At 37.7% G+C, this 12,858-nt stretch overlaps 1 protein-coding gene across 7 annotated transcripts in view; it reads left to right on the forward strand.

The window, feature by feature from the left end:
- Positions 1-12,858, forward strand: part of RGS7 (regulator of G protein signaling 7) — a 486,265-nt gene that overhangs the window by 393,020 nt on the left and 80,387 nt on the right. For all 7 annotated transcript variants that reach the window (XM_027564728.1, XM_027564730.1, XM_027564734.1 and 4 more), the window contains one exon: positions 8,324-8,430. In XM_027564728.1, the coding sequence (XP_027420529.1) occupies positions 8,324-8,430 (107 nt within the window). The remainder of the gene's footprint in view (positions 1-8,323; positions 8,431-12,858) is intronic.

The following is a 12,858-nucleotide window of genomic DNA, read 5'->3' on the forward strand; positions in this document are numbered from 1 at the left end:
CAATAAAAATAAAAACAAAAGCCATTAAAAGGAATGAAACAATTTCATTTGCAGAGCTGTGGATAGACCCACTATCATATCATATAAGAGTGAAGTAAGTCAGAAAGAAAAAGAAATACTGTATATTAATGCATACATATGGAATTTAGAAAGATTGTACCAACAATCCTACACGCAGGGCAGCAAATGGGAACTTCTTTAACCTGGAAAACAAAAGAGTCACCTAAGTCCAGGAAGTGCAGAGAGTCCCATACAGGATAAAACAAGGAGGAACATGTCAAGACCCATGCTAATCAAAATAGCAAAAATTAAATATAAAGAAAAAGTATTAAATGCAACAAAGGGAAGGCAGCAAGTAATATATGAGGGCATCCCCATAAGATTTTCAGCTGATTTTGTAGCAGAAACTCTGCAGGTCAGAAGGGAGTGGTGTGATATCTTTAAAGTGAGGAAATGGAAAAACCTACAACCAAGAATACTCTACCCAGCAAGGCTCTCATTCAGATTCATCAGAGAAATCAAAATCTTTACAGGAAGAAAAGCTAAGAGAATTGAGCAATACCAAACCATCTTTACAACAATTGCTAAAGTAACTTCCCTAGGTGGGAAAGGGACCAGCAACTTACTTTCTACATATATAGACTGTTAAACAAAAAACTTATGGGGAATGCAAACCAAAGAACTACAATATATACACAAGCAAAAAAGGAAAAAGCATCCCAAACAGAACACTAAAGATGGTCATCAACAAGAGAACAAAGAGGAAGGAAGGAAAAAAGACCTATAAAAATGAAGCCAAAACAATTAAGAAAATGGCAATAGAAGAAAATCCCTGGTGGTCCAGTGGCTAAGACTCTCTGCTCCCAATGCAAGGAGCCCGGATGCGATACCTGATCAGGGAACTTCTACATGCCGCAACTAACTACATGCCACAACTAAGAGTCTGCCTATACCTGAAGATCCCACATGCCACAACTAAGATCCAGTGCTGGCAAATAAATAAATATTTTTTAGACGAAAATGGAAATTTTGCAGAATGTATATTGAACTTTAGAAGGAATGTTGCTTTACACTGTAATTTATTATTGCCTTGGCTCTTGTGATTATTACACTTTCCTTACACTATTCTTGAATAAACTCAGTGTGATTTTTCTCTCCTCTGAATACTGTTCTACCACCTAACTACACATATAAATAAAACAGAATCTTGTTGAAGTGTGGCTCATTTTATACAATGATGCACCTACCAGTTTTACAAAAGGATATACTGTGTCAATGAAATGAACATCCTGATATAATATAGTTACCAGATACCATGGTTCTTAAACCAGTCCTCCACACCGATATCACAAAGATATCACCTATGTGATATCTTTCGCTTTTAAAATATTTCAGCGCTGTTCTTCATATTGAAATAATTTCCTAAGCTTTTGTACTTACCCATATGAGGCAACTAGGCTACTCTACCCTGTGTGTGATAAGGGCCATTGATGTATGATCTTATTACTCTCAGTACTACCTTTTAATGAGTTTTTTTTTTTTTTTTTTTTTTGAGTCCTGGGAAAATATTATGCTTCCTTAATAAAGCACCTGCATTGTGTCTGCTGGCGCTGCGCTTCCTCTGTCACTGTTGTTTTTCAGCATTGCCAGGTTCTGTGTCCTTGCCACCCTCTGGTCTTTCCCACCCTCTCTTGAATTGGGGGAGTTCTCACTGATCTGTTGCATTTTCATGTTTCAGATTGTAAATCCCATGTGCAGAATATGTTACCTTTGGAAAATTTGTCCTATAACTATGATACCAAATCTTTAGAATTGGGGTAGTGTTCTTTGCTTCCTAGGAATAAATGTAAGTGTATTCCAGAGGAGAATCATCATCTATACACTTAAGATTCCAGTTGGATCATCTGGAGGACTTTACAGAGTGTTCAATTGGGAGTGTTCAATGTGGTCTGGAGCGTGGATCAATACCAGCTACCAGGTTCCCCACTGCCTTTTCACTAAGTGCTTCCAAATGTGTTCTCTCATTAATATTAGCCAACTCTAATAACTCACATTTTTGGAGCTCTTCTATGTGACTGGCCTTATTTTAAGTATTTCTCATTTATCTCAATTGATCCTCATGACAATCTTTTAACATCAGTGTTTTATTATTGTCTTCTTTCTACGAATGAGGACTCTAAGCTCCAGAGGATGTATCTTCTGCCCCAGTTATACAGCCAGCACATGAGGGAATCAGGGTTTGAACCCAAGCAGCTGGCTTGCATATTCTAATTGCTTCACCCCATACTGTGCTCCTTTGTTTGGAAATATTATTTACCTGTTTTAATTACCTAGTGTCATCTTCAAAGTTGATATAAATTAAGCTTGTTTTTATTTCTCCCAAGTAAAATCCTTTTATATCATCTGTATACCATATTATACACTTACAAACCCTGGTTTGTGAGTACTAAAAAGCAAGTGGCACTTCATTTTCCTATGTGAAAACGATGTTTTTTTAGAAAAGGAGGAAAGCCTGAATACTTACTGCTTTCACTAACTCTTCGTATTGAGAAGATAAACTTACTTCAGAAGTCCCTAACTATTGTCATTATTTCACTTTTATTTGACCTTGTTGGAGAAAAAAATCTGCATATGTGATTTTTTGCACATGATTCATCTTACCTTGCAAATGCCTATTCTATAAAAGTATAATATTTTTAAATATTTCTATAACCACTTCCCTGTCTTCTTAGAGAATAACAAGTTTAACAAAATCTTTCCTTTATGACTCAGACACATGAAGATGAATGTCTGTTATTTTATTAATACTGTTTAATGACTTACCTGTGACTACTTTTTAGCTTTTCTTGCCTTAATGTCATATTATCCACTGTCTTTTTTTCTGTCTTGAGTGGATTTCCTTCTAAAATACTTCTCCCCATACACTAATCATATTTGCTACATCATGTATGCTGTGTTGATAAATGAATCACATTTGCTGATTTATATACCCATAAAATAAAAGTAAAAATGCATAACAGGAATAAAAATGTAATTCTTAGTGAAAATTATTATTATTATTTTCTTGACTCAGAGGCATTGTTGTATCAGTGTCAAAATATAGGGTATATCTGGGAGGTACTGAGACTGCCAGCAGTGGGACAGCTGGATAAAGAAAATATACTGAGTTCTGAAAATATGTTATAATTACAAATTTAATATAGAAATATATATATTTCTACATATGGAAATATAGAACTGAACAACACAAACCTCTTTTATAGTATACTTTTTATTCTTTTGACTTTCTGAAGTAGTTATGGATCCAAAGCAAATTACACCATGTAGAATTCCTTTTGCTTTTAAATGATTTTGATAATTCTATTATTTAAAGGTTCGAGGTGAAGTAATGAAATTAGTACATCTGGCTTAACACAGCCACATTACACTGTTCACATAGTAACAGTTGTCTAGAGATGCAGTTTTACTCCTGAGTTTGTTCATGCTTGAATATCCAAATGAAAAATAAACTGGAGTCTTACAGTAAATTTGTTGTTGAACTTTATTTAGCTGTGTGGGTGATGTGGATAACACATGTACAAGATGATTAATTATTTTGCTGAGAAGCATAATGATGTGGAGCCATCTGCTGTGCCATTATTGGGAGGGTGATCTTGATAGATTACCCACTAAATTCTTTCAACACTTAGATCCAAGACTGCCAGTAGTCCTCCAGATTCTCGTTAAATTAAGGCTATTGTGGAGATTCAGGAGCAGCTGGACCATGTGGAAAAATGTCTCCATGTTGTTATTATCAGTAATTCAACCTTGTGAAAACTATCTCAAGCCCACTCTAAGATCTTTTAGTGGGATTTCAGCCATTTATATCACTGTTATCTTTTCCCATATAATATACCCACAACAATCCCACTTCAAAAGCTTTAAAAGTATTTTGAAAAGATGTTTTGAACATCTACATTATCTTGGCAGAGCTTCTCAAATGAAGACAAGCTCAATGATGGAGGAGCTTCTCAATGATGACAAGCTCCTCATCATCAAACACACAATAGCTTGTATTTTTTGTGCAATACTATGTTTTTAAAATTCCATATACCATTTATTCATAAATTTGCTTATTCACTCATTCAGCAAACATCAATTCAATAGCTACTTTTGCTATTGCTATGCTAAATGCAAGGCTATAGTCTTAAATGAAACAAAATTCACCATGATGCCCTGATTTTTATCTTAGCATCCATCTTGTCCTGGAGTCATGTTCTCTGGAGGACCTGTGACAGAGCATTATAACTCCTGTAATCTCAAACTTTCCAGGTTACTATTTGACCAATGAAATTAAAATCATTTTAAACAGTTTACCTGTGGCAGATTCATTTTGATATATGGCAAAACCAATACAATATTGTAAAGTTAAAATAAAATATAAAAAAATTTAAAAAAAGAAAAAGAAATTCAGTCCTCTTAAATATTAAGTTAAATAGTTTGACTTGACCTCTGCATTGAACTTTGTGTGGGCCATGTAGAAACTAAATTTTGATATTATTGATACTCCCACAAATGTGTATCTGTTGGATTCAGGGCATTTAAAAAACCTATCAAAAACAATTTTCCTTGTTAATAAAATTATGAGCCTGAGAATATCTTAGCGGGTTGTAAAATGAGAATATATATGATTAAACCCAATAAAATGGAGTATTTGTACCTCAAAAGCGGGAGGCTGAGATTGCTTGCTAATTCACTATTATTCTTTCTAGCAAGCATTTAATGCAGGCCTAATTATGATAGTGAAGAAAGAATTCATCTTGCTCTCTAGAAATGTTTGATTTATCATATAATTAGTAACTATTGAATACGGTAAGAACTTATTCATTTTCTTCTGATTTTCTTTTCTTCAGCTTCCCTATATTTAGTTTCACTATGTTTTTCTAATCCTCATCAGCATGTTAGCATCTTTTTTTTTATTTGGTGTTTCTTTGTTTTATTTTAGTCACACTCTTTCCTGTGTTTAGAGTTCAGAAGCTCTTTACTGTTAATCTTTCTGGGCATCTCAGTTTTCCTTTTTGTATCTATATTCTGAAAATTTCCTCATGTGCCATGACTCAATTTCTCTTTCTGGAAAATAGGACTAATAATATTTTCCTAGGCCACAGACTGTTGGAATAAAATGAATAAAGATGGTTGTGACAATATAGGTACTACCTACCTAGCAGATAAGTAGGCCACCTGACTTTGAAATCCTCAAAAATTGTTCTTTCTAGTGCTGCCAACATGAGTAACCAGGGATTCTGAACATGACCCAGGCTGTGAGCACCTGCTCATTGTTATAGGCCAGCACGCCTCACAGATATGCTTGCCATTTTAGTTTTATAAATAACACACAAAAAGAAGATGTGACTGGCTGATGCTATTTAGGAATGCCAGATCCTCTCACTCAGCCTAGTTAAAGACCAATTATGGAAGTGGATTTCCTGAAAGTACTTTGGAGAAAAGTAAAAATCATTTGGTGTATAAGTAATGAAGCACAATGTGCTCTGTGCTCAGTTGTGTCCAATTCTTTGTGACCCCTTGGACTATAGCCTGCCGGGCTCCTCTGTCTATGGAATATTCCAGGCAAGAATACTGGTGCGGTTTGCCATTTCTTACTCCAGGGGATCAAACCTACATGTTCTGTGTCTCCTGCATTGGCAAGCGGATCTTTTACCACTGAGTCACCTGGGAAGCCCAGTGAAGCACAAGAGCTACCATATACTGAGTATCTACTATGCACAGGATACTAGTCCAACTTCTTCTCTTTAAATTTTTTTTTTAATCATTTTTATTTATTTATTTGGCTGCATCGGGTCTGCACGTGAAATCTGTCAACATGGTGCCTGGACTCTAGTTGTGGAGTACAGGCTCAGTAGTTGTGGCCCACAGACTTAGTTGCTCCAGGGCACGTGGGATCTTAGTTCCCTGACCAGTGATTGAACCCACACCCCCTGCATTGCAAAGTAGATTCTTTACCACTAGGCCACCAGTAAAGTTTCCCAACTTCTTTATATATATATGTATTATTTGATTTTCATATGAGCTGTGCAGGGTGGGTTTATTACCTGTATTAATGGATAGGAGAGGCACTGCTACTGCTAAGTCACTTCAGTCGTGTCCGACTCTGTGTGACCCCATAGACGGCAGCCCACCAGGCTCCCCTGTCCATGGGATTCTCCAGGCAAGAACACTGGAGTGGGTTGCCATTTCCTTCTCCAATGCATGAAAGTGAAAAGTGAAAGTGAAGTCGCTCAGTTGTGTCTGACTCTTAGCAACCCCGTGGACTGCAGCCTACCAGACTCCTCCATCCATGGATTTTTCAGGCAAGAGTACTGGAGTGGGGTGCCATTGCCTTCTCTGCAGAGAATTTAAGTAACAAAAGCTAAAAAGTGTTTCCAAAGGTTTTGTTCTTCCCATCATATAACACTACCTTCTCAGCTTTAATGACAATCACAGACTATGTGAGTATATACTTATAAGCAGCACAGACTTTGAGAAGATCTTGATTTTGAACTAAAAGGATGCATAAAGGATGAAACCCTTCTTGGTAGAAAAAGAACACTCTATGGAGAGAGGTGTATAACTGATTGGGTGTGTAAACAAGATAACTGGGTCACTTAATAACGGTCTTCCAGGCCCATGGTAAAGAGGATGGTCAGCAGTTGTTCTTTCTTATTGACAAGAATGGTAGAGTGGAGGCTGGAGGTAGAAGTTACCACTTAAAATTTTGCAATATGCTAGATAATATTAAAAGGGGCACTATAGTACCCAACTACAGGTTAAATAAATTGAACAATTATTTCATTATTAGCCAATATAGACGTGTGAAGGGGATAGGAAGAGATTCTTATGCTTAGGTAGGTGGGACATAGCAAGCAGTTTAGGGACTCAGTACTAGCTGAAGTGTGAAAATTACCTGTGATTGACAGACGGAGATAGAGATAGAGTCCTGGAAAGTCTGTTAGAATCCTAGAGTTAAAGAATCATTTTAGCTGTTTATCTAAAAATAGAACTAAATCTATAAATTGCACATTAAAGTGTAAAAAAGTGTCAGTTGCTCAGTCGTGTCTGACTCTTTGCAAACCCATGGACTGTAGCCCACCAGGCTCTTCTGTCCATGGAATTATCCAGGCAAGAATACTGGAGTGGATAGCTGTTCCCTTCTCCAGGGGATCTTCCTGACCCAGGGATTGAATCCACGTCTTCTGCATTGCAGGCAGATTTTTGACCATCTGAGCCACCAGAAAATTGCACCTAAAGATACACAAACAAATCAGTAAACCTAACTTTTTTATTTTCTATATACATATATGCTTATATTGGACTAAAAAGCTATCTTGAATAGTTCCATGGTTTCTAAGCTTTGAGTTAGCAAACTTTATGTTGTCCCTGCACAAATGCAGTAATAATCCTACTGAACAAATTTTCTTATCCTTTTTATTGGGAGAAACCATTGACTGCTCTAGAAGGAGTGTGAGTATTACAGTATTATGTTCCAACTATTTCTCAGACTACTGGGAAAATATAATGTTTTCACTGTTATATAAATCTCTACATAGTCCATGTCTAGAATATTGTATATAGAGTCATAAAAGCTAGAGCAATCTAGCCAACCACAGACTGCAGGCACACTTAGCGCAGTAGAAATTGTTCTAGATGCCTAAACATTGCCTATTAACGTTATCTAGTAATGATCCATGTCATTAGAAGAATTGCTAATAGTATTGGATATTCGTATTACAGGACAGTTCAGTTCAGTTCAGTTCAGTTGCTCAGTCGTGTCCAACTCTTTGTGACCCCATGAATCACAGCACGCCAGGCCTCCCTGTCCATCGCAACTCCCGGAGTTCACTCAGACTCACATCCATCAAGTCGGTGATGCCATCCAGCCATCTCATCCTCTTTCGTCCCCTTCTCAAGTTTAAAGTGCTATGTAAATGCCAAATATATTTGTTTGTGGAAGATTATTAACACATAGCAAAACATGTCCCATCTGTAAAATGAAGGAAGCAGATTCTTTGATTACAGAAAGACGTTCAGCTTCAACATTCCATAGCTTTATGTTCTCATGGTCTGGTCACATGCGCGGTTGGTCATTGTGGTCACTATCAGGAAGCAGAGCCATCTTGGTACCTTATGTGAAAGAGCTGAAAGAAGTACAAAGACAGGCTTTTCTGGGATGCTGAGTATTCCAATGTAGGAATGTGCTCAAAAGAAACAAGATAAAATTCTACATGCCTATAAATGAACAGTTTTAAAGAGTTATATATGTGGTTTTCCATTTGTTTTCATGAACTAGTGGAGGCACTCCATTTGGGAACGCTAATGGCTGCCCACGGCTACTTCTTTCCAATCTCGGATCATGTCCTCACACTCAAGGATGATGGCACCTTTTACCGGTTCCAAGTAAGTTTATTAAAAGTATTATTTAAAAGTAAAAATATGTCTGCATTTTCATTGTTTTTACAGAAATTTTGAGACTTGGCTTATTTTACTTTGACTTGAGCTAGTTAGAATCTAATTAATTAATGATTTGTGAAAACTAAGTTGTGTGATGATTGAAGTTATATTTTATATAAAAAGTTTGGGAAAAATTCAGAGTGACAGTGGAATTCAGGAAGATGAGACAGTCATCTGTAAATTATATTTATTTGCTAGGAAGGAAGTTGAGAGATGGTAACTAAATTTGTTATACTCTAGACCCTGTGTCATCCAGAGCCATCTATAGTCCAAGCAAACAGTCATGGGAATGCTTAAAGCTCCAGGATAGAAATAACTAATAAATACATATCCTCTGCATGTCTGAGACCTTCTATAAGTCTGTGGAGAAAGGGGCAATGAAGGATGAGATGGTTGGATGACATCACCGACTCAATGAAATGGAGTTTGAGCAAACTCCAGGAGATAATGAAGGACAGGGAAGCCTAGCGTGCTGCTGTCTATGGGATCACACAGTTGGAAATGACTTGGTGACTGAAAAAGTCTGTGAAGGACACGCATGATGCTTTGTGTGTGTATACTCAGGAGGCCATCTTAGATAACTTATGAACTGACAAGAGTTATTCTAGGTCATTTTCAAATGAGATACCTATAAAAAATAATCTTTGAGGAAATGATTATGGACTCCAATTTTGGTCATTGAGCACACAGTCGACACTTGAGTTACAATGATTTACCTGAAGTGTATTCTACATTTCATTACACATTATGATTCATTAGTAACTGACTAGTAGATTCCAGTCTGTAAAATTAAGGCTCATGTAATGCCAGAGTTCAAACTCTAGCTCTAGGTACTTTCAGAGGATTCTTCCCATTGTCCCATTTTAGACATCGGAGCATCCTTCTCACTAGCTCTGATTTATTGATTAAATAAGTGACTTGAGTGCCTAAGGACTTGCTTGGGGAAACAGAGAACAGAGGGAATATGTTTTGAAAAAAGTTGTTCTCAAAGGTCATTGTCCCCCTAGAGTATTCTCACTGCTACAGAACACTTCTATCCAAGGAAATAATCATTGGATTTTACACTGAATAGCTAGGAAATAATGCAACCTCCTGAAACTGTGATACTGACCTAAGTATTCAAGCAATTGAAATTAGTTGGATCACTTAATTTTAAAAGTCTTTAAAATAATGAAGCTGTATCCTTAGAACAGTTAAATTTTAAGTAATAGTGCTTAAAAATAGCTTATTATTAAGTTAGAGTAACTTGTGGTCCTAAGGTTAGCATTTTAGTGAATAAAAATTACTAGTTATTAGAAAAGAAATTTAATATGTGCTACTAACACTTTTTTTATTTTTTAAAGGAGTTACTTTGGTATTGCAGGGTTATATTTTCCATAAAATCTTATTTTCTTATATGAATTTTTCATATACAGACTATAAAGTAAACATTTAAGCCTAATTTTTTTTTACAAATTCTAAATAAAAGATATTTTTTGATAAAATACCAACTTTTATCCATATTCACTGTCAATTTACAAGTAAAATCATCTATGTATAAGATTAATATATCTGTAAGGGAGGCATTGCAGAGAAGGCAATGGCACCCCACTCCAGTACACTTGCCTGTAAAATCCCATGGACGGAGGAGCCTGGAAGGCTGCAGTCCATGGGGTCGCTAAGAGTCGGACACAACTGAGCGGCTTCACTTTCACTTTTCACTTTCATGCACTGGAGCAGGAAATGGCAACCCACTCCAGTATTCTTGCCTGGAGAATCCCAGGGACGGGGGAGCCTGGTGGGCTGCCTTCTATGGGGTCCCACAGAGTCGGACACAACTGAAGCGACTTAGCAGCAGCAGCAGCAAGGGAGGCACTGAATATAATCTGCGTGTGTGTGTGTGTGTGTGTGTGTGTGTGTGTGGCAGGTCGATTCAGTCATGTCTGAGTGTTTGCTGTCCTATGGACTGTAACCCACCAGGTTCCTCTGTCCATGGGATTCTCCAGGCAAGAGTACTGGAGTGGGTTGCCATTCCCTCCTCCAGGGGATCTTCCCAACCCAGGAATTGAACCCTGGTCTCATGTCTCCTGCATTGGCAGCTGGGTTCTTTACCACGAGCGCCACCTGGGAAGCCCTGAATATAATCTACCTCTTGACAATTATTGAATTCAAAAATTTCCCTCAAAACAAACTAGCTGAGGCAAGGCTGAAAATTAGTAGTGATGTCTTGAAAGTGAAAGTGAAAATGAAAGTCCCTCAGTCATGTCCGACTCTTTGCGACCCTATACAGTCCATGGAATTCTCCAGGCCAGAATACTAGAGTGGGTAGCCTTTCCCTTCTCCAGGGGATCTTCCCAACCCAGGGATCAAACCCAGATCTCTTACATTACTTCTAGGTACAGGCAGAAAATTGCCAAGTTTGATATACCTAAATAGATGATCAGTTCAGTTCAGTTCAGTCACTCAGTCGTGTCCAACTCTTTGCAACCCCATGGACTGCAGCACACCAGGCTTCCCTGTCCATCTCCCACTTGTGGAGTTTACTCAAATTCATGTCCATCGAGTCGGTGATACCATCCAACCATCTCATCCTCTGTCGTCCCCTTCTCCTGCCTTCAATCTTTCCCAGCATCAGGTCTTTTCAAATGAGTCAGCTCTTCCCATCAGGTGGCCAAAGTATTAGAGTTTCAGCTTCAAAATCAGTCCTTCCAATAGATGATAGATAATCTTTTAAATTATATGAATTAATGTTAAATATTTTAATGACATATATACATGTTCAAAATAGGATATAAATATGATATATTTATAAATCTAATAACCATACAATCTTAAAACCAAGGTTTTAAAAGCAAACAAAAGAAACCTCACCAAAGTCAGGGATAATTTAATTCCTGCTACAGTGTCTACCAAGGCATTAATTAATCTATACTTGAAAAGCTCTAGAAATAGAAAACACATTATTGTTCAAGGTATATACTTCCATTTTTGCATTGGTTCCAGGCAGCATTAAGTTCTTTATTACATTAAATTGAAATTCAACTCCATGAAAGGATTTTAAAATTCATGAATTAAACTAGGAAGCCTGCAATATTGTGTTTATAATTGCTTCAGGAAATGATTGAGATTCTGGCCATCATTAGGAATCTGAAGAAGCTTTGGGGCATAAGTTTGAGACAAACAGTTTCACTGATATGCTGCTGCATTGTGTAAATTTTCAATCATGTGATTTTTGTATGCACTGTAAACTTGTAATTATCTCTTCTCCTTAGCTAACTGAAATTGAGATCTGACATGATTATCCAGATCACTTTCATGACTTTCATCACATTAGAATATGTGCCAAAGATTACTGAGTGATGGCTAGACAGTTTTGGATCTGTTTAATCACGCTAAAGAACCCAACTCTGAAAAACAAAGAAACTCATACACTAAAGTGTCCTAAAGTCTAGCTGAACTGTGAAAGTAAATTTTTAAATTCCAGCAAACTATAAGGTTTGTTATTCTTTAAATGTCTTTCGTGCTGTGTCCTGTGCAAGTCACTTCAGTCATGTCTGACTCTTTGTGACCCTATGAACTGTAGCCCACTAAGCTCCTCTGTCCATGGGATTGCCCAGGCAAGAATACTGGAGTGATTGCCATCTCCTCCTCCAGAGGATCTTCCTGACCCAGGGATCAAACCCATGTCTCTTACGTCTCCTATATTGGCAGGCAGGTTCTTTACCACTAGAGCCATCTAGGGAAGAAATTGTCTTTTCAGTTCAGTTCAGTTCAGTCGCTCAGTTGTGTCCAACTCTGCGACCGCATGAATCGCAGCACGCCAGGCCTCCCTGTCCATCACCAACTCTTGGAGTTCACTCAGACTCACGTCCATCGAGTCAGTGATGCCATCCAGCCATCTCATCCTCTGTCGTCGCCTTCTCCTCCTGCCCCCAATCCCTCCCAATATCAGAGTCTTTTCCAGTGAGTCAACTCTTTGCATGAGGTGGCCAAAGTACTGGAGTTTCAGCCTTAGCATCATTCCTTCCAAAGAAATCCCAGGGCTGATCTCCTTCAGAATGGACTGGTTGGATCTCCTTGCAGTCCAAGGGATTCTCAAGAGTCTTCTCCAACACCACAGTTCAAAAGCATCAATTCTTTGGCACTCAACCTTCTTCACAGTACAACTCTCACATCCATACATGACCACAGGAAAAACCATAGCCTTGGCTAGATGGACCTTTGTTGGCAAAGTAATGTCTCTGCTTTTCAGTATGCTATCTAGGTTGGTCATAACTTTTCTTCCAAGGAGTAAGCGTCTTTTAATTTCACGGCCGCAATCACCATCTGCAGTGATTTTGGAGCCCAGAAAAATAAAGTCTGATACTGTTTCCACTGTTTCCCCATCTATTTCCC

Source organism: Bos indicus x Bos taurus, chromosome 16 (assembly GCF_003369695.1).
Source record: "Bos indicus x Bos taurus breed Angus x Brahman F1 hybrid chromosome 16, Bos_hybrid_MaternalHap_v2.0, whole genome shotgun sequence".
Lineage (NCBI taxonomy): Eukaryota > Metazoa > Chordata > Mammalia > Artiodactyla > Bovidae > Bos > Bos indicus x Bos taurus.